Below are 21,681 nucleotides of genomic sequence, written 5' to 3'. Positions count from 1 at the left end.
TTATGAGAGGGAGAAGGGGAGCGGACTTTTCAGGGAGTCGAAGTACTCCCAAAAGTGCTATTACGCCATAAAATATAGTTCCTCTTTTAAATCCGCTTAGAAAAGCGCTACGTTTTATTTTGTACCACCAAACTTGCTCGTATAACTACTCGTCTTAAATAGGAAAAATGTTGATGTGTTTGGTAGCTTCTAACTTTATCTCTAAATGGTACCATTGAATGAATGGGGCTAAGCTAAATGCTATCGAAGCGTCGCAGCGCGCTCCAGCGCTTATGTGCACGCACACAGATGATAGAGGGATGTATCAACAATTCTTAGTTAAGGTAATAACATATTTTAATATTGAAAATGAGTAGACTATTCCTTTAAATATAATATTTAACTTTATGTATTACCATAACCAACTGGAGCGGTTTTTGTGCAGTAATCACCAGGATTAGTAAATATCTTCCTCAGTTGACGGTCACGTAATAAACAGGACAACAAGCAATTTGTTTTTAGGATCTCAACAGTCGTCATGAAAGTAGCAAACTTGCTTTATTGTCATTATAAATGCAGATATTCCTGTCAGATCAGGTTTGTCACAGGGAGTTGGCAGCGCCTTTTATCCGTTGGCTTGTTCTGCCTGAGGAACAGACTTTCAGTTAATAGGCCTATATGCAAATTTTTCTTATCAACAAAATGAAATAAACAAGAGAATTATATACCACAGTGTGTCAGTATACACCAATATTATATTCTCTATATAGTTTGTTTATGTTGAAACTATTCAATGATAATTATAAGCTTGATGTTAAATTGTGACTTAATAAAAATTTAAAAAATGACATCTTAGCTTAATTTAAATTAAGCAATAAGGTACGAGAGGCTGTGCTGTATCGTGAATAAGTAACGGCTGAAGGGCGTTGTTAGGCACGACGCGAAGCGGAGTGCCTGCAACCCCTTCAGCCGTTACTTATTCACGATACAGCACTTGCCTCGAGTACCTTATTGCTTTTATAAAACGGTTACCACACAATATTAAAGTAAAAAAAAATATTAGTGCAACTTTCATGAAGTTAAATCAATAAAAGCATTCCTTCCGCTAGAAAAAATAGTCCTTGAATGCAAACAACAACATGGAAGCTCAAATAAAAACAACAAACTGCTCTCAGCCTTTGTCTCATTATATGTTTATGTGTTGCTAAGGGTGTTGCTAAGGGCGCAGTGATATTAAATAGAACCGTTGGGTGAAGCGGTCATAGCAGTGTTTTATTGTGAATAAAGCACACCTATTGACCAATCAGAATCAAGGATTGGAACTAACCGTTTTATAATAAATATTCGAATGTTCGCTTTTTATGAGCTCAAATATTAGAAGATGAAAACTACCCATCCCTAGTTGGAACCAGTGACCACCTGGTTACCAGTCCGACTCTACCTGACCTTCACTGACCTACAGATTATTCCCGACCTGTATATATTTCTTTGTTCTGCTGAACCCAAAGGAAAATATTTGGAAGAATGTGAGTAACCAAACATATTTATTTATTTATTATATATTATATCAGTTATTATTTTAAATACGATAGCAGTAAAATTAGGTCTGTTTGGTTACATAACTGATGACAGAATTTTTGTTATTAATGGACTATCCTCTTAAGTAACAAGCAATAACATTTAGAGTTTGTCTAAAAATATTATCGTTCAAAATTTTATTCTTTACAACCGTGTTTGATTACCATGAATTTGAAAACTTGTGGTAAATCCAGTACAGCCAGAATCAGTTTGACGCAGGCGCGTACATGACACATAGTTTTTTGCACAAGAAGGCATTTAAGGGAGGATGTATTGTATTCATTCATGGTAAACTTATTAGACAGATTTATTTATTTTTTACCACAGAAAATAATTTCAGGGACATGAAATATTAAATTGTGATTTTCTAAAATAAAACTTGTTTTAAGTGTGTGTATCAGTTAATTTTAACAAAACCATGATAATATTGATAACAGTCATAACTTTGGTCACTATAATCATGATATGAAATGTTCATACCGTCCCATCTCTAATACATGTCATACCTATGTTTATTACACTGTCAAAAATAAAGGTACGAAGCTGTCACTGGGGCAGTACCCTTTAAAAAAGGTCCTAATATGTACCATTTAGGTACAAATATGTTCCTTTAAAGGTACATTTTGGCAGTTCAAAGTACTAATATGCACTCTTTGGGTACAAAGGTGTACCTTTTTGAAAGGGTACTGTCCCAGTGACAACTTTTGTACCTTTATTTCTGAGAGTGTACATCTATGTCATGCAGCGTGACCTTTCATATTCTTATAAGATAATTGAAATTTCATTGTATGTAGCAGGCTTTACCCTTTAATTCTCCCTATGCCATAGTGATGCTGCCATGCTGCATGTCTTGGACAGGGACTTTACTGTGTGCATGTTATTTGTAAAATATATCCTGTCTGAATAAAGCTTGCTTTAATGATATTTGAAAAGTCCTGGAAAGTTGAGGAACGTCCTGGAAATTGATCTCTGAAAAAGAGTGGGAACCTTGATTTAGGACAGTTTCTCTGTTTGACTTTTTCATTTACAAATGCGGTCAATGATTTGTCGTTCACATACGTCCTCGCTCTTTTGACATGAACACTATTCTGAATTCTGGGATGCAGATAAATGGATGGTACATCACCATTCACCATTGTTTAGATGGGTAAATTGAGGGTAAAACAGTAGGAAAGCTCCTGTGTTTGTATAACTGATTCTAAAATTACTAAATATTTTGTCTGGTAATGTACTCTTTCATTTCCATGTAAGAAAATATTTGTTGCATGTTGAGCTTTGAGACAGAACGCAATAAATCCATTTTGACTAATAAAAATGTGTTTTCTATGGGTAAAAATGTGTTTTCTATACCAAGAAAATTACAAGATGAAAGCCACTGTTTTTTCCAAACTTTCACATAGCATCTTTAGGTTATAGAAACATAAGAAATTCAAATCCATAATTTCATTTTTAAAGGTGCAGTGTGTAATTTTTAGAAGGATCTCTTGACAGAAATGCAAAATAATATACAAAACTATATTATCAGGGGTGTATAAAGACCTCATAATGAACCGTTATGTTTTTATTGCCTTAGAATGAGACGTTTTATCTACATAAAGGGTCCCCTTACATGGAGGCCGCCATTTTGTGCTGCCATGTTTCTATAGATACCTTTAATGGACAAACTTTTGTACTAAGTTGTATGCGGTGATGACATGTTTGGCCGGTGGTGGCTACCGTAGCTTCTCTGTGTTTCAAAAGCGAGGGGTGAGCAGTGGACTGAGCCGTTGGTTGCAATTCACAACCTCACCACTAGATGCCGCTAACATTTACACACTGCACCTTTAAAGATTTATTATAAAAACTGATAATTTTTTTCACAAAATGCAATAAATCCATGACAAGTTTTTTTTTCTTCAAAATGCTATAAATCTATTGAATCAATATATGAATGTGATTCATCTTTGCCATGTTATATTCATTTAGTTAACTAGTGGTATACACTGATTAAAAAATAACATTAATGGCATTAATCAAAACATTTTTAAAACTTTTTTCAAAACATATTAGGAACACTGTCATTGCTGCTGTCACCCTTGGGATGTCGTCACTGAACTTTTTTGACAGCAATCACCTGTAAAATGTTTTGGTCCTGCTCGATTTTCGTTGACTTTGGGTAAAATAATGGAAAGTTTTTCATAAGATCCCCTGGGGTCAAAGTGTTAGCATGACAGAAGCTTGATGTTGTCGTGTGAGAACAAGCAACAGACGGCATTTTTCCCTTGCCCGCGTGCCTCTCACGTAAATTATTCGATTTTGATGGCTTACGTTTCTTCCACGCCACAGAAAACCACCACAGGTTTATCAATGCCATCAAAGTATTATTTTGTTTGTTTGTTGATCACGAAGTACAAAGTACATGAGGAAAACTAGGATTCAGTGTGTATTCAACGCACTGCTATTGTTGTTTACAATGCGTGGATTGGTGCGCTGTGAATTGTTAAGCGGATTTATTGCATTCTGCAGAGAAGGAGGATACAATACTGATTTTGGCGGTACATTTTTTTTTAATTGCCGTTTATCGCGTTTTAGAACCAAACTCTTCAAATACAACTTGCTATACTTTTTATAACTTACAGATAGTACTGTATTCGAAATCTTTACTTAACATTTGCTATTGCTTTTGAGATAAACCAGTTTCACAACCATTTCACAACTGATTTTTGCACTTGAGGCAGCAGAATAGGGGTTGGTTGCTCGAGAGGATGCATTTGTAAACAGGTATTTGTGTTCGACGGTTGTTGTTAACAAGTTTCGTGCTTGAAGATTCTGCTTTACGCCGCTTGTAAAAGTACACAGGTGTGTTACTGAATGTCAGACTCTATCATCTGTTTAACACACACTTTTCCACTCATGAAACAAACACCCACAAGACACACAGACATCCAGGGTGTGTCTCATAGTTAGATGTCATTTACTAGACATTTCTTGTTTTCGGTTGTCAACTCATTGATCACAGTATGTTCTGAACACTGCATACATCCCGAATAATGAGTCAATCAAAAGTTCACACTTTATATAGAAGGTAAAGTCAATCGCAAAGGATCAAGGGATGCAGTAGCCAGTGCAGTATTCTCTGTTGTATATTGCAAATGTACAAAATGTAGGTCTTCAAGGTGCATTCGCACCAGACGCGGTAGATGCAGCAAAAACTCGCTATTCGCACATAGTTGGACGCTTGAACATTTGAGCCTCGCGTGAAATTATAGTCATTCGAGACATTCACACGGAAATTTGCGTCATGGAAGGGGCTTCTGCGACTCTGCTGGTTTCCTGTAATCACGTCATTACTAGAGCAAGCTCCTGATTGGTTAACGCGTCACAATTTTCCTCCAAAGTTCCGATTTTTTCACTTGTGCGTTTTCCACGGCAAGCTCAATTTGCGCGGAAAGCACCATCCGCGCAGGAAGGCTATTCGCGTTTGTGACTTAACATGTACAGTAAATCACTCGCACTTGCCGCCTCTACCGCATTTGGTGTGGATGCACAGTACGAATAGTATGGTAGTATGCTATTCTGAGCAGATTCAAAATAATTTAGCGAAGAATGCAATTTACAAGTTATTGTTTTTTCCTTTAAAGGGACATTCCACTTTTTTTTTTTAAATATACAAATTTTCCAGCTCCCCCAGAGTAAAACATCTGATTTTTACCGTTTTGGAATCCATTCAGCTGATATCCGGGTCTGGCGCTACCACTTAGCATAGCTTAGCACAATCCATTGAATTTTATTAGACCATTAGCATCGCGCTTAAAAATAACCAAAGAGTTTCAATATTTTTTCTATTTAAAACTTGACTCTTCTGTAGTTACATTGCGTATATTACGCACTGCCCGAAAATAGTCCCCTGCTATTGAAAATAACCAAGGGAACTATTTTCGGGCAGTGCATATCATCACTACACCTGCTGCGGTCATGTAACATCAGCAAAGTCCTTGATTATTATCCCAGAATGAGATTATAGTTCCTAGTCATATCTGTCTAGAAAATCACAACTTTTAATTTTCTATCGGTCTTAGTACACGATGTAACTACAGAAGAGTCAAGTTTTAAATAGGACAAATATTGAAACTCTTTGGTAATTTTTTTGTGCGATGCTAATGGTCTAATCAGATTCAATATATTATGCTAAGCTATGCTAAAAGTGGTAGCGATAGACCCGGAGATTCCAAAAAGGTAAGAATCAAATGTTTAACTCTAGGGAAGCTGGAAAATGAGCATATTTAAAAAAAAGTGGAATGTCCCTTTAATTAGTAAAAAGTATATGTTTATGATTATGATTACCCAGTATGCAGCAGTCAAATGATCATTTTGTGAATGAGTTGAACATACTTTTTTTAGGAAGGGCCATGTAGTTCAACAGGTCTTTCTGTCAGTCAACTCATCTCTGTGGACCTTCAGGGGACGTAAAGATTGACACAACTAAATCAGCGAATAGGAACAGGGGCCCCAACCAGTTATATGACATCATCTAACCTATCTCTCTCTCTCTTCACTGTTCATACATCATTTTAAGCTTGATATAATTGAAATCACAATCTGTTCAGCTGTGTGCTTCCTGAGGTTTGACAGCACAGGGCAGGCTCAGGCTTGTAAGGACGTATAAAAGAGACCTTATGTCTGTGATTTTAACACTTTCCCTTTGAAAGTGTAAAAACCAATTAAAGAAATCAAAGCAAGATACTGATTTAGTAATTTCAAAAGCTTTGTGGTCACACGCACACGAACAAAGTCACTTACAAACCACTGTGTAAATGCTCTTTGTCATGTCATCATGTCTTTCTTTGTGTGATAGCTCTGTATCTTTAACTTAAGTGTAGTTGTTTGTGTTGTCTTGATAACTTCCTGTTTAAGTGACAGATCTTGATTGCGCTTTAACATACACCAGACTTTATGCCAAAGTTTTGCAGTGTATGCTGTTGCATTGAGGTGCGTCACGTGTAGTATGTCATTAATCAGACTCGCTTCAGTCACTCGTGATGTGAACACACACCCCATCAGATTGTGGTTTTTAGATATGAACAGTAAATACTCTGCTGAAGGTTTTCTTAGAAGTCTGCACTCAGTCTTCATGGTGACTTTAACCTCAATTGACACACATTATGTTGTTTGGTCTGTCCCACCCCAATTCTGCGGTGAATCCTTCAACAATCTAAATGAAGGGTCATGTGTTGTTATCTCTGAATCAAACTCGCCAACTTCTCCTCCTCCCACCCATTCATGGACAGGTCCAGACGAAACCCTCATACCCTCTCATGTTCTTCTGTACCTCCTCAGTTCTTAATTCCTTCCCCTGGTGACATGACCAGCTTAGAACAGTTGGGCCAGTCTGGTTTGTGATGGTTTGGTGCTGGTCACATAAACATAGGATTTTATGTCTGTTTTTGTCATATTACTTTCAGGCTTATTGCCAATAAGAGTGCTTGTAGAGGGGTTTTCAGTTTTTTTTAAAGAGCACCTATTGTCCGATTCACGATTTTATATTTATATTGGTGTTTATGTGTGTATTAGTACATGTTAAAGATATGCAAAAAGGTACAAACCCCAAAGTAAACGATGTTAAAGTTATCGTCTTTAATGTCAATCTCTTTTCTTGGACTACAACAAACACACGGATTGTAGGCAACAGTTTACTTCCTGGGATTGGTGATGTAGACAAGACCGACATTATCATAATTCCTCCCGCTTCGGACTTACAGCCTGTAAGTTAACTACTGTAAGCATTGCATTGTGAGCGAATCTTTCAAACATGGTAAGGAGCGTCACATTTTCGTTGACGTCGGAGGTATTCAGGCCAATCACAATGTACAGATTAGCTGGCCAATCAGGGACACAGAGCTTTTCAAAATTGGGAGAGTGAAATCTGGAGCTACAAAAATATATGGTATGTGGAAAATAATGTGTTTTAACCATAAACCACGCGAACACATTATATTATACCAAATACACAAAAGAACGTTGTTTTTAGCAATGAAATAGGTGCTCTTTAGCTGTGAAGAACCCTTGCAGGAAAACCAGTATCCCATTATATGGAGATCAGCATCCAATCCAAATGTCTGGTGATTTTTCCCCTTAAGGTCTTTACGAATAACTATTGTTTTGTAAAATAATACAAAATATTATATTATATATTCTCTATATTATGTATATTATTTACACTTTGCACTGCAGTGGCTTTCTGAGGCCTACATTAGAAATGGCATTGGGGCAACATAGAGGATGACAGCATCAATCAAAGACAGCCAGATGCTTTTTACCAAAACGAATTACAGTGCATTCAGTGCATCTATTTTACAATTATGTGTTTACTGGAAATGGAATCGATTCATTTCAAGTTTATTTTTATCACACTTTTAGCAGCTTTACAGTAAATGCATATTATTAAAGATAATATATAAAATTGTTTTTTACAAAAGATGGACAATTGTCTAAGGGATTGTAATCAGGATGTTATATTTTTTATGCATTTGGCAGATGCTTTAATTGAAAGCAACTTACAGTCCATCACAATGTAAACATTTTTTATCAGCATGTGTGTTCCCTGGGTTCGAACCCATGAACTTTTGCGCAGCTAACACAATGCTTTACCACTGAGGTATAAAGAAGCATGGATTAGGAGAAAGGATGTTTATAGTGCTATTTAAAGGGGTCATATGACTTTGCAAAAGAAAATAATTTTGTGTATTTGATGTACGCTAGGGATGTCAATTTATGCAATTTCCCATAATCGATGATAGGTTAAATTAACAAACAATCAATCGAATAATAGTTAAAAGTAATAGTGCAATAAGCCTTTACTGCAGTGGCATGTAGCCAAGGACATAAAAGTGTGCTTTAAAACAACAGCTTCCTCACTCGAATTAAAAGATTTAATTTTGTATAAAAAACATGCTAGTTGGATTGTAAAATGAGTCAGTGTAGTTAGTGTTTTGATAAAATCATCAATTTAAACTTATCTCGTAATGAAAAATGAGTAATAGACACAGTGTATACCCCTGCCTCACATGGGCACTCTGCAATAGTCACATGAAGTTAAAAAGCCCAGGTGTGTGTTTGACATAGAGCATCGTTGTGATCATGGCTAGTTTTGTTTCTGTGCGCTCGCTTCATTTTTTTCTCCGGCTGTATGTGTTTTGCGCATGTGCGTGATCTTGCTTATTTGACAATCGTTCAGTTTTATCTATTTAATTCTTATCGACAATTAATTGAAGATCGATTAATTGTTAACATCCCTCCTTTACGTGGTTCAAAAAACATTTTATTTTCCACATACTGTACATTATTGTTGCTCCTCTATGCCCGCGTTTCTGAAATGTGCTGATTTTGACAAAGCTCATTGTTTTGAAAAGTGTGGTGCTCTCTGATTGACCAGCTATCCAGTGCGTTGTGATTAGCCGAATACCTCAACCGTATGACGGAAATGTTACACCCCTTACCCTTATACGACATGGTGGTGACGGCAACAATACTATAGCAAGAATAAAAGTTATGCCTTCTTTCTTTGCATATACACTTGGGTGGAGCAAATCTTCCCACACAGTGTTATAAATATATGGGGGGGGCTTGTTTAAATGAAGCATTTTAGAAAGGCATGGATGAACCTTCACTTTAAAGGGCACCTATTGTGCAAAATCCACTTTTGGACATAAATGTGTGTTGGCACAATCACCATACAATGAAAAAAATCTGCCCGCTCCTTCATTTTAATCTTCATTAAACCAAAGCAGTGTCATTAGAGATGCCGTTTTGATTTTCTTATCAATGTGAGGTCACATTGATAAAGCCCCACCCTATCTATGGGGTATTTTGAGCTGAAACTTCACAGACACATTGAGACTTATATTACATCTTGTAAAAAGGCCATATTAGGTGCCTTTTATGAAAGCATATCTCTTTGGGTTTGAGACTTTAATCTTTGCGACTTTACAGATCTTTTATATGCACAAATAGCTTTTAACACTTCAAAGACAAAGGAAAACATGATCGCATCATGTAACCCCTTTAAACAAATATGCATATCAAATTCTCCAAGATGCATATTTGCACATAACTGTGTAAAATATTTGTCTGCAAGATTGTAAACCAATGAAGTTAAAGTTTCCTAAGGGGCCACCTTCTCAACCCTCTCCATCTCCCTGTACGTCAACATGTCTCTTCTGATCTTATAAAAATGGAAATTGTCATATGACATCACATTTTTAGATGAATTATCCTGCTTTAACTCATCATCTACTTTTTTAAATACATTATATATCACTGTTCACTTTTCCAGAGATGATCATCCTGTAACCCCTGTAAGTGGTGGACCGCCGCGGGTTGTGAATCAGTTTGAATGCGGGGAATCCCCACGCTTAGACAACTGATGAGAGCTCTCGTGTGAGCGGGGGAACGTTTTAAACAAACATCCTTTACACTTGGTAAACTTCTAAAACAAATGAGAAACCAGGAAGACCACCTACTAGACGCTTTCTCATTTTTACTTACGACTGGATTACGAGCTTTAGAATCTTTAATCATCACTATACATTTTCTTGTGATGTTTATTCCAAGCAATTTATTTTTATATTCACAAATATGAACTAAGGGGAACTCATTTTCACTGGTGCATGATGATTTTGTTTGGGTTTTTGTGATCGGGGACTTCCTAGCAACGCCCTAGCAACCGCTTAGAACACCAATGATACTGTATAACAACGTATATGACAACAATGTAACAATGTATATATTATAGCAGCAAAGACCATTTCTCCAATGAATGATATCCATTTCTCTCTCTCTCTCTCTCTTTCTCTCTCTCTCTTTTACAAACACAAACACAGTCTTTTGTTCAACAAATACATTTACTCACTCTGCACCCAAACACAACATTAATATAAACACAACATGCAGGGGCATTGACGACACCACACAAGCAGCAGTGAATAAACACTGTTATGACCTATTGCAGTAACCGGAGAGGTGTATTGTGGGAAAGGAGTCAGGGGTCGTGTGTAGTGACTGACACATCAGTAGCTATTGCAACACAACGAGTGGAAGTACATTATCAGGGTCATAAACTCTTTCACACAAGCGCAGTTGTGTCATTTTGTTTAAGGGGCGTGTTTCGTGAAGTTCACAATATGTGCATTCATTATCTGTGTGCTGTCTGTATGGCGGGCGGACGCGTGCTTCTGTGCATACGGTGTCAACTGCATAGATGACAGGAAGGGTGCAATACAGTAGCATTGACCGGGTCATGAGGCATTTGGTTTTAGCATCTACTGTACTAAAGATGTCATAAAGATTGCATTGATGTTACACTTGAAATTAATTCTGGCTGTTTTATGTGATTCCAGTTTAAAATTGAAAATGTATATGTTTTTTTTTTGCAGTGATATATTTGACGCCATGTTCCCGGTCACACACATTGCTGGGGAGACGGTCATCCAACAAGGTAAAAACAATAAGACTGACATAGCAAACACACATAGTTTATTTATCTATGTAAATTGGGATATACCATAGACGTTTTCCTACCCTTACATTGAACATGTGCATTATTAAAAACTTTTTGTGACTAAATATGTCTCCAAATGAAAATATTGTCCGATTTGCTGTAGATGTCTGTAAACTTTCCCCAAAAAGTTTTGTTATGTTGGTAGGTACACACACAAACACACAGGGTTGTTTCATTGTATTAGCGATAACCCTTCATTGTTGTCATACCAGTGTAATGATCTTTAGGTTTAGGGTTACCCTTAAACCTAATCCTCATACAAGCCTATAGACATCAGTAGGTTTTACGGCACCCCCACCTAGGATGTTGGTGCCCCCCTTATTGTACACTGCAAAAATGGCTTTCTAACTTAATATTTTTGTCTTGTTTTTAGTAAAAATATCTAAAAATTCTTAAATTAAGATGTATTTTCTTGATGAGCAAAACAACCCTGGAAAATAAGTCTAGTTTTTAGACAAAAAAAATAAAAAATTTAAGCGAATTTGTGCTTAAAACAAGCAAAAAAAATCTGCCAATAGAATAATATTTTTTTTCTTGAATTAAAGTGTTTATGAAAAAAAGTAAACTTATTTCAAGTTTTTTTTTTAATTCTATGGGCAGATTTTTTTTTTTTGCTTGTTTTAAGCGCTAATTTACTTAACTATATTTAACTTAATTTTACTTAACTACACTGCAAAAAGTGATTTTCAAGAAAAAAAAATTCATTAAAAATATCAAAAAATTCTTAAATAAAGATGCTTTTTCTTGATGAGCAAAATAACCCAAGGAAATAAGTCTAGTTTATAGACCAAAAATATCAAATTTTAGCGAGTTTGTGCATAAAACAAGCAATAAAATCTGCCAATGGGGTAAGCAAAAATCTTCTTAAACACTAAATTCAAGAAAAATTTGCTTACCCCATTGGCAGATTTTTTTGCTTGTTTTATTCACAAATCACTTAAATTTTATATTTTTGGTCTAAAAACTAGACTTATTTTTTGAGTCGATTTAAGAATTTTTAGATATTTTTACTAAAAACAAACAAAAATATAAAGAATTTTTTTCTTGAAAATAATTTTTGCAGTGTATAATTTACTTTATTATATTTTTGTCTATAAACGAGACTTATTTTCCTAGGTAATTTTGCTCATCAAGAAAAAGCATCTTCATTTAAGAATTTTTAAATGTTTTTACTGAAAACAAGACAAAAATACTAAGTAAGAGAGTCATTTTTTGCAGTGCAGACTTTCTTGTGCTTCGATAATTGTGCATATTACATTTGTGACTAACGCAAGTCAGGTACTAAAGTTAGACTTACTATACAAATCAGCAGATATTGTACCAATATCATTTTTATGGTGAAGTATTGCCGTACATATACAATACAGTTGGAGTGCCAGTTATTTAAGTTATGAAAAAGGTAATATTTCAAACAATGAGACATTTAGTTTTGCATATAGTCATACAGAGAGCATACATACATGTCGTGCATGTTCTCTCTGCAATGCAAATGTTGAAAGAGTTTCGATGCATGTATCTAACACGGGCAGATTGCCCATAAAAGTAAGACTAGGAATGTGCTCGTGTGTGCGCAAGCGTGTATGTGTGCGTTTTTGTTCTCGTCAAATATTTGACTGCACTCTGTGACTCGAGGATCGTTTGGCCAAAAAACAGAAACTTCAGAGCCGAGGTGATAAAAGACAGGAAGACAGGAACAATACGAAGAAAAATGAGCTGAATGGGTTGAAAGAGAGAGACACGGCGAGTGAGAGAGGGCACTAGCGCCCGGTGAGTGTGTTAAGATGAATTGCGTGTGTGATTTACGAGCGCTCGGTGCGTTGGGCGTTAATTAGACCCGTGAACCCGCGTGAACTCAGCAGAGCACGGATCACAGACTCCTTAAACTCTTAAGCACACACACAAACACACACACTTGCTACCAGAATCCCAAACACCAACTTCAACGCACTTACACATCAAAGCCCTTCTGAACCTCGAAAGAAACGCTCCACGCAACGGCCTTTAACTTGGAAATCAGAGCTCGTGGATTTTGGCACGCCCAACCGTCCATTAAACTCTCAAATGGGCTGCAGGAGATCTGGGAATCATTTATATGACATCGCTCTGGGAGGTGCTGAGGGGTTTTAAAGTGGTGTGCCATCTTTTATCTTTTATACGTATGTGTGTTCTTGGGAAATAGAAAGAGACTGAATCTGGAACTGAATCTTTTTATCCTGAATTTACAGTTTATATAAAATCACAGTTGCAGTTTATATAACATGCCTTTTTGTGCTTGTGGTGCTAATAAACATATTAATGGGTTGAAAAATAAGGTGAACTTGTGATTGCCACATAAATTTAAATTGTATTATATTGGAGCGCTATATTGACCATCTGCCCCCCTCCTTTTTGCTTTTAAATGTCAATGTAGATATTGCTTGAAAAAAAAAAACAAGTCAAACACTAGATGAGTGACAAAAACTTTATGTAGGTTTAAGGGAAAAGACAGAGAAAAGATTTTTTGTTACTAAAGTTGATTGATTGGACGAAACTGATAATGGTCTCTTTTTCCCTTTATCAGGTGATGAAGGAGATAACTTCTACGTGATTGATAAAGGAGAAGTTGATGTGAGTTCAGTGTTTTATACCCATTTCTCATAGACATCGGTTGGTGTGGTAGTGAAAAATACTAATACTAATTCATCTAAATGAATGAATCTGCCCCTTATTATCACCTGGGCACGCAGGTTCATTTGCACTGACTTTAAGGTACCTCATGAAAACTGCCGCAGTCATATTTCACCATAAAATCAAAAGCCAAAAAAGGAATTATTTGCATAAGTGTAATTTGCATGAAACAATATGTAGGATTTCAAAATATGGACACTTCCAAAGATCAATAGAAACTTACGAACCACATGAAGTAGGTTGGGATGTTTGTGTTTTACAGAAACACTATCTTCTGCTTTGTATTCCTTTTTTTTGTATTGTTTCGGTGAGAATGTGAATTGCAACCAACAGCTCACTCCTTAACGCGTGTGGTAGCCACCACAGTCACACAGGTAGCCGCCATCTCAACGCCTAAAACAATGTAGGGATGAAAAGCTCTTGGCGACTTTCATGACTTTCCGCGGTGTATGTAGATAAAACGGCTCATTCTAAGGTAATAAAAATAATACAGTTCATCATGTAGGGTCTTAACTGATAATATACACTCATCTAAAGGAATATTAGGAACACCATACTAATACTGTGTTTGACCCCCTTTTGCCGTCAGAACTGCCTTAATTCTACGTGGCATTTATTCAACAAGGTGCTTAAAGCATTCTTTAGAGATGTTGCCCGAAATATTGATAGGATAGCATCTTGCAGTTGATGGAGATTTGTGGGATGCACATGAAGGGCACGAAGCTCCCGTTCCACCACATTCCAAAGATGCTCTATTGGGTTGAGATCTGGTGACTGTGGGGGCCATTTTAGTACAGTGAACTCATTGAAACTAATTTTAAATGATTCGAGCTTTATGACATGGTGCATTATCCTGCTGGAAGTAGCCATCAGAGGATGGGTACATAGTGGTCATAAAGGGATGGACATGGTCAGAAACAATGCTCAGGTAGGCCTTGGCATTTAAACAATGCCCAATTGGCACTAAGGGGCCTAAAGTGTGCCAAATAAACATCCCCCACACCATTACACCAACACCACCAGCCGGCACAGTGGTAACAAGGCATGATGGATCCATGTTCTCATTCTGTTTACGCCAAATTTTGACTCTACCATCTGAATGTCTCAACAGAAATCGAGATTCATCAGACCAGGCAACATTTTTCCAGTCTTCAACCGTCCAATTTTGGTGAGCTCGTGCAAATTGTAGCCTCTTTTACCTATTTGTAGTGGAGATGAGTGGTACCCAGTGGGGTCTTCTGCTGTTGTAGCCCCTCCGCGTCAAGGTGTGCGTGTTGTGGCTTCACAAATGCTTTGCTGCATACCTCGGTTGTAACGAGTGGTTATTTCAGTCAAAGTTGCTTTTCTATCAGCTTGAATCAGTCGGCCCATTTTCCTCTGACCTCTAGCATCAACAAGGCATTTTCGCCCACAGGACTGCCGCATACTGGTCGTTTTTCCCTTTTCACACCATTCTTTGTAAACCATAGAAATGGTTGTGCATGAAAATCCCAGTAACTGAGCAGATTGTGAAATACTCAGACCGGCCCGTCTGGCACCAACAACCATGCCACACTCAAAATTTCTTAAATCACCTTTTTTTCCCATTCTGACATTTAGTTTGGAGTTCAGGAGATTGTCTTGACCAGGACCACACCCCTAAATGCATTGAAGCCACTGCCATGTGATTAGTTGATTAGATAATTGCATTTATGAGAAATTGAACAGGTGTTCCTTATAATACTTTAGGTGAGTGTATAATCTCATTCTGGCGTAATAATCAAGCACTTTGCAGCTGTAACATGGCTGCAGCAGGCGTAGTGATATTACGCACTGCCCGAAAATAGTCCCCTGCTGTTGAGAGTTACTTTGGGGACTATTTTCGGCTGCTGCGTAATATCATTGCGCCTCCTGCAAAGTCCTTGATTATTACGCCAGAATATAGTCTTAGTACACGATGTAACTACAGAAAAGTCAAGTTTTAAATATGAAAAATATCTAAACTCTTTGGTTATTTTTTAGCTCAATGTTAATGGTCTAATCAGATTTAATGGATTTTGCTAAGCTATGCTAAAAGTGCTAGCGCCAGACAATTCCAAAATGGTAAAAATTAAATGTTTAACTCTAGGGGAGCTGGAAAATTTGTATATTTTTAAAAAAAGTGAAATGTCCCTTTAATGTCAGGGTGACATTGTTGATGTTGATGCCAATGAGAACAAAGAATATGTTGAATAACATGCTCAGATTTTCTGATATGGCTGTTTATATAAGTCTCATAGATATACTGTTTATGATTAAAATAGAGACACTGGCTTTTCTTAACACTACAGACAATCAGACCTACTTATTGTAAGTATTGTTTTACTTCCCCAAAGATAAAGTTAGTGTGAAATCATATGCCATCATCTCTTCAGATATCTCTCTACTTGCTTTGTTTTAGAGGAAAGTGTTAAAATAGCTTTTCTTTGTTAGTGCATCTGTTTTATTCAGAATTTGATTTAATCATCCAGGGCATCTGTTCAACCTGTGTGCTTTTACTAAAATGAGCTTTCTAGTAACAGGCCATATGTCTGATTTATTTTTTTATTTTTTTGCTGAGGTTTACCTACAGGAAGTCATTTTTTTCTTTATTTCAACAAGATGCAATGTTTAAATTATTCCTGGATGCACTGTATGTGTGATAAAGCATTTCATTATATTGACATAGACAGCCATATTATTCAGTATGGCTGCATTAACTGGGGTCATTTCACCCACCTGCCTGAATTCTTCCACCCCCAAAAGCCTGTGTGGCTCATAAAAATGACTCTGTTGGATTCACACAGGCAACACTACTATATATAAAAGGTTTTTTTGCATGAGTGGTCTACGGACTGATATATCAGTGGTAATGTTTCTCCTGTGGTCTGGATGAGCGCTGAGGGCGTGTTGAGTCAGCGCTGGGTCAATGCCACATCAGATTGCTATGTATCAAGCTCTTGATTCGAGGCCAGCGTGCTAAGACCTGAGTACCTGAGAAGACCTCTCGTCTCGGTCAGCTAGTCGTACGGACACAAAATACATATTCACAGATATTAAGATGGTTTTGTGATATTGTTATCGAGGTAGCCTGAATTTATAAACCTCCCAAGTGACTGCACACACAAACAGACTGGAATGTCAAGATGTTCCTTGAATGTGACTGTAATGTCTCTAATTAGAAAAAGGGATAAATCTGCTATGATGCTGGAGGACGTCGTATTGCGCACTATTTGGGTGCAGGCTTACATTTGGGATTCATTACTGCTTGTGCACTCTTATACAGCAAACACAGTCAGATAAAGAAACTTAACTTAACTTGTACGGTTTGTTTCGATTGCATCATACAACAATACAAAATCCACTGTCTTTCAAAGTTAAAGGGATCGTTCACCCAAAAATTTGAAAATGTCCTGGCTATTCCAAGCTTCATAATGGTAGCAAATGGTGCTTTTGATTTGAAGCCCAAAAGTGTGCATCCATCATTCACAGAAGTAATCAACACAGCTCCACGGCGTTTATAAAGGCCTTCTGAGGTCAATTAATGCGATTTTTGTAAGAAAAATATCAAGATTTAAAACTTTAGGGGGCAGTTTCCCGGCCAGGTTTTAGATTAATCCAGGACTAGGGCTTAGTTATATTAGGACATTTTAAGTAGTTTTACAAACATACTTTACAAAAAACAATACTAGTGTGCATCTTGAGACAAAACAACAGCACTGATATATATTAAAGGTGGGGTGCGTGATCTCTGAAGCCATTGTTGACATTTGAAATCACCTAAACAAACATGCCCCTACCCCAATAGAATCTGGACCTTCTTTTGATAGACCCGCCTCACTCATATGCAACCCAGGCAACGATGTCGGTTAGTAGACACGCCCCTTACTGCTGATTGGCTACAAGTGTGTTTTGGTACTCGGCCCAACTCCCTTTTCCAAATTATGCAACGCCCCGCCAACAATTATTCCTTGTCTAAACAGGCCATTCAAACTTGAGGATTTTAAGGATTTGGGAGACAAAAAAAAGCAAAAAATCCTATAGTTTTACTCTAAGAACGGGCCCAAACCCTAATTTAGGATCAGAATACTATAAACACCCTGGCTGTGTTCGAAATAGTACACTATACCCTAAAATGGTGCACTATTAGAGGGAACATCCATTTCTAGTGATGTCGGAAATTAAAGTGGACATTATTAAGTGCACTCATTCAACCCCACAATGCACCACAATAATGAGTATACAACCGAAGTACATTCACAGCTAGCCGCTTCTCGTCCACCACTGCTCACGCCAAATGAATTCTCACGTCTTGGCAGAAGATGGCTCCCGCAGCGCTCTGGTGAGCTCAAGTGTTCAAATTCGCTCACTCGGTTTTCATTCACTCCTATATGAGTGGACTAATGTAGGGAATAATGAATGAGGGCTATTTCGGACAGAGCCTTGTTTTTTTATTTGTGCCAGTAAGTAACCACTAGCAACCATTGGGAACACCTTAAAATTCCCATAGCAAGAGTGAGTCCAAGATGGCGCCGTTACTGGAAGCTAATTATTACAGTTTATAAAGTTATATTTTTCGCATCAGTTACCCACAGAAGACCTTTATTAACCGTTTGGAGACGTGTGGATTACCTATGTGAAGGATGAATGCACTTTCTTGGGATTTAAAGTCAGAAGTTGTTCCCTGATCGCTATATTCCAGCATTATAAAGCTTGGAAGAGCAAGGACTCCAAAATGTGTTCGTCTGAAAGATGATGGACATATGTATCTAGGATTGCTTGAGATTGAGTAAATTATGGGATAATTTTAATATTTGGCTGGAGTATCCCTTTAACAATCCCATAGCATCCTCCTGGCAACCATCCAGCAATCGAACATTCCCACAGCAACCACCTGGCAACCGTTCAGGACACCTTAACTGGCCTATAGCATCCTCCTGGCAACCATCCAGCAATCTAACATTCCCACAGCAACCACCTGGCAACCGTTCAAGACACCTTAACAATCCCATAGCATCCTCCTGGCAACCATTCAGAAACAACCATTTAACAAATCCATAGCAACCTCCTGGCATCTACCCAGAGCAAATCAAGCGGCCACTCGCACCTTTAGAGAATATGCACTCCAAGGGACAGACCAAAATTAGCATCTGCAGCTATCGGCAGGTTTTCACAGATGCCTGCTGACATTCGGGTTGAATGTAAACCTGTAAAATAGCCAACTTTAGGACAGAAGGTTTATTGAAACGAAAATCCAGATCGCCTCACCTGCTCATTCCTTCAGCCCTCTGGCAGCTTCTGCGTTTTTTTCTCTCTGATGAGGCCGTGACCCAAACCTGCTCGAGTGGCCACAGCAGAGATACCTGAGGAATGTGCCTTCAGATGGCTGGCGAAGAGCCTGACCCAAGCAAGACATAGGATGATTTATTTCAGTCCATTGCGTTAACATTTTTTATCTGCTTTCATAAAATCTACAAGTGGTTTGTATATCAACAGGCGTAACCGAAGTACCCCCAGTGCAAAATGAGCTCTTTGTGTGTGGTTGTTAAAAAGATTTACTGAGATGTTTCTGGGTTTCTTCACTAACTTCTGATGGTCATGCCAAAGTATCTCAGGGTGAATGTGTTATCTTATTCCACTTAAGACACACTAGAATATCTAAGGAGGTTGGGAAGATAGACGCCCTGAGCAGTGTGTTATCAGAGCACCTGTATTCACCACCATGAATGCCCTCGACTGTCAGTTATATGAATAAGAGATCCAGCAATCCTTAAAGATTGTCATCCCAATTTACAGTTCAAATCACATCTATACCTACATGATCTCTTGCTGGTAAGAACACAACAGCAGTTCTTTTTGTCTCCACAGGTGTATGTAAACGGAGAATGGGTGACCAGCATTGGAGAGGGGGGCAGTTTCGGAGAGTTGGCTCTGATCTATGGGACACCCAGAGCTGCCACTGTTAAAGCAAAGACTGACCTGAAGTTATGGGGTATAGACAGAGACAGCTATCGACGGATCCTCATGGTATAAACACACTTACACACTTAAATTACATAGTCTACACTGTCTCATATCCACATATGCCCAAATGTAAACTGTCCCTGTGTATATGAGCGAAAGTGTGTGTGCTTGTATAGAGTTAGGCAAATAAAATTGAGTGGCGCTCTCTGCATTGAGGTGCATATTTGCGGATGTTGAAACATTTCGAAGTTGCCTTGCGACACTTTGGGTTGGGTCTGGAGTGTTAGGAATTATGACGTTAACCAACAGTTAACCCACATAGTTTTGTTACACTAGCACAGTTCTGTACAATTCAGTGTTTTTTCTTAAAATTTGGTTTAAAGTTAGTACAGATTGATTGTTTTGTGAGTACCAAGTGTAAGGGATGTAGTCATGTGAATTTGAATCTGCAGTCTTTTCCTGAGAGCCCTGCGCATTTCTTTATGATGCCATACATTTTCCAATAATCAGTGTGTATGCACATTTCATGATGTCATGTGTTTTCTTGTACTATCCCTGTATCCACATACTTTGGACTAGTGATGCCCCATTTTATTTGGCCTGCCCTAGCCCAGTGGTTCCCAAACTTTTTCAGCGTGCGGCCCCCCTTATGTACAGTGCATTTTTTTGTGGCCCCCCTAAAGAAAATTTATGACAAAAACAGTTTTAAAATGCAATATTTTAATTAAACAAAACATATAAAATTATACCTAGTAGTGCTGTTGGTTAGTTGGGCTTATTATTTTTTAGGTTTAGTTACACAGAATTCATGATAAATTAATGTATTTTATAAAATGTCATAAAACTGGGGCCCCCCTGGCACCATCTTGCAGCCCCCCAGTTTGAAAACCACTGTATCTATTTTTACAACCCGCCCATGCCCTACATACTAGGCATTGCAATGTAAATGAAAATAGGCTTTATTCAGCCTAAAAGTGCTTGGAAACAGCCATTAGATTACATTGCCATGTAAACTGGCACAACATACAATTATGAAACATAGAAACCAGCATGGTCATATTATTAACAAGATAGGATAATGATTCGCATTTACAAAGCAGCGTTTGTATTCATCTGTATAGAAGAACTATAAATAGATTTAACAGCTTGACCCTATTTTTTTAATTATGTAAATTCCCGACCTTAACTTCCCTGCACCTTGTCTTCAATCTTCACTTTTGTTGTTGTGGCTGACAGCGAAAGCTGCTTGGTGCTTTCGTGACGTGAGGCCAAAGGTTTAGGGACATTTAGGGCTATGGGGAATTGCGCGCAACATACATGTTTTTTATTTTGTTTTTAATGACCAGCCCGCGCAAATGAAGTGAAAATGTATTTACCTGCCCCAACCCGACTTGCGGATGAAGTACCTATACTCATCAATCGTTAAAACAGTACGTCCTATATGGTATGAATATGGGTAGTGTGAATTTGGACGTAGTACATCATTACGTGACATACGTCGTCTCGTCATAACATCAACTGAGCGTTAACTTGGATGATGTTAAAAAAAGTGCAATTTATCCACAACGATCAACTGTTTTCCTTATATATTTACACCTGAATAGAGCCGCGTTGCCGTTTTCTGACATTTTTCAATATGATCACACTCTTAAGGTGGACGCACACCAGACGCGCTGTTAATTGTTCTCCCGACAGCATCAAGCTTCTGTCATGCTAACACATTGACCCCAGGGAATCTTATGAAAAACTTTCCATTGTTTTACTTGAAGCCAACGAAAATCGAGCAGGGCCAAAACATTTTACAGCTGATTGCTGTCAAAAAAGTTTAGCGACGACGTCCCGAGGATTACAGCAGTTTGGATTAATGCCATTAATGTAAATTTTTTTAAATCAGTGTATACGACTAGTCAACTAAATGAATATAACATGGCAAAGATGAATGCACATTTATTGATTCAATA

The 21,681-nt window shown here is 37.7% G+C and overlaps 1 protein-coding gene across 2 annotated transcripts in view; it reads left to right on the top strand.

Annotated features, from left to right (window-relative positions):
* LOC129436575 (cAMP-dependent protein kinase type I-beta regulatory subunit) overlaps window positions 1–21,681 on the top strand; it is an 85,277-nt gene that overhangs the window by 34,234 nt on the left and 29,362 nt on the right. The window contains exons 5-8 of one of the 2 annotated variants that reach the window (XM_055194785.2): window positions 10,968–11,029; window positions 13,653–13,699; window positions 14,871–14,927; window positions 19,625–19,783. In XM_055194785.2, the coding sequence (XP_055050760.2) occupies window positions 10,968–11,029; window positions 13,653–13,699; window positions 14,871–14,927; window positions 19,625–19,783 (325 nt within the window). The remainder of the gene's footprint in view (window positions 1–10,967; window positions 11,030–13,652; window positions 13,700–14,870; window positions 14,928–19,624; window positions 19,784–21,681) is intronic. The other variant, XM_055194786.2, reaches the window with a different exon arrangement.

This window comes from Misgurnus anguillicaudatus, chromosome 19, assembly GCF_027580225.2.
Source record: "Misgurnus anguillicaudatus chromosome 19, ASM2758022v2, whole genome shotgun sequence".
Taxonomy (NCBI): Eukaryota; Metazoa; Chordata; class Actinopteri; order Cypriniformes; family Cobitidae; genus Misgurnus; species Misgurnus anguillicaudatus.
Note: the sequence above shows the minus strand (reverse complement) of the source record. Positions and strands in the feature narration are given on the sequence as shown.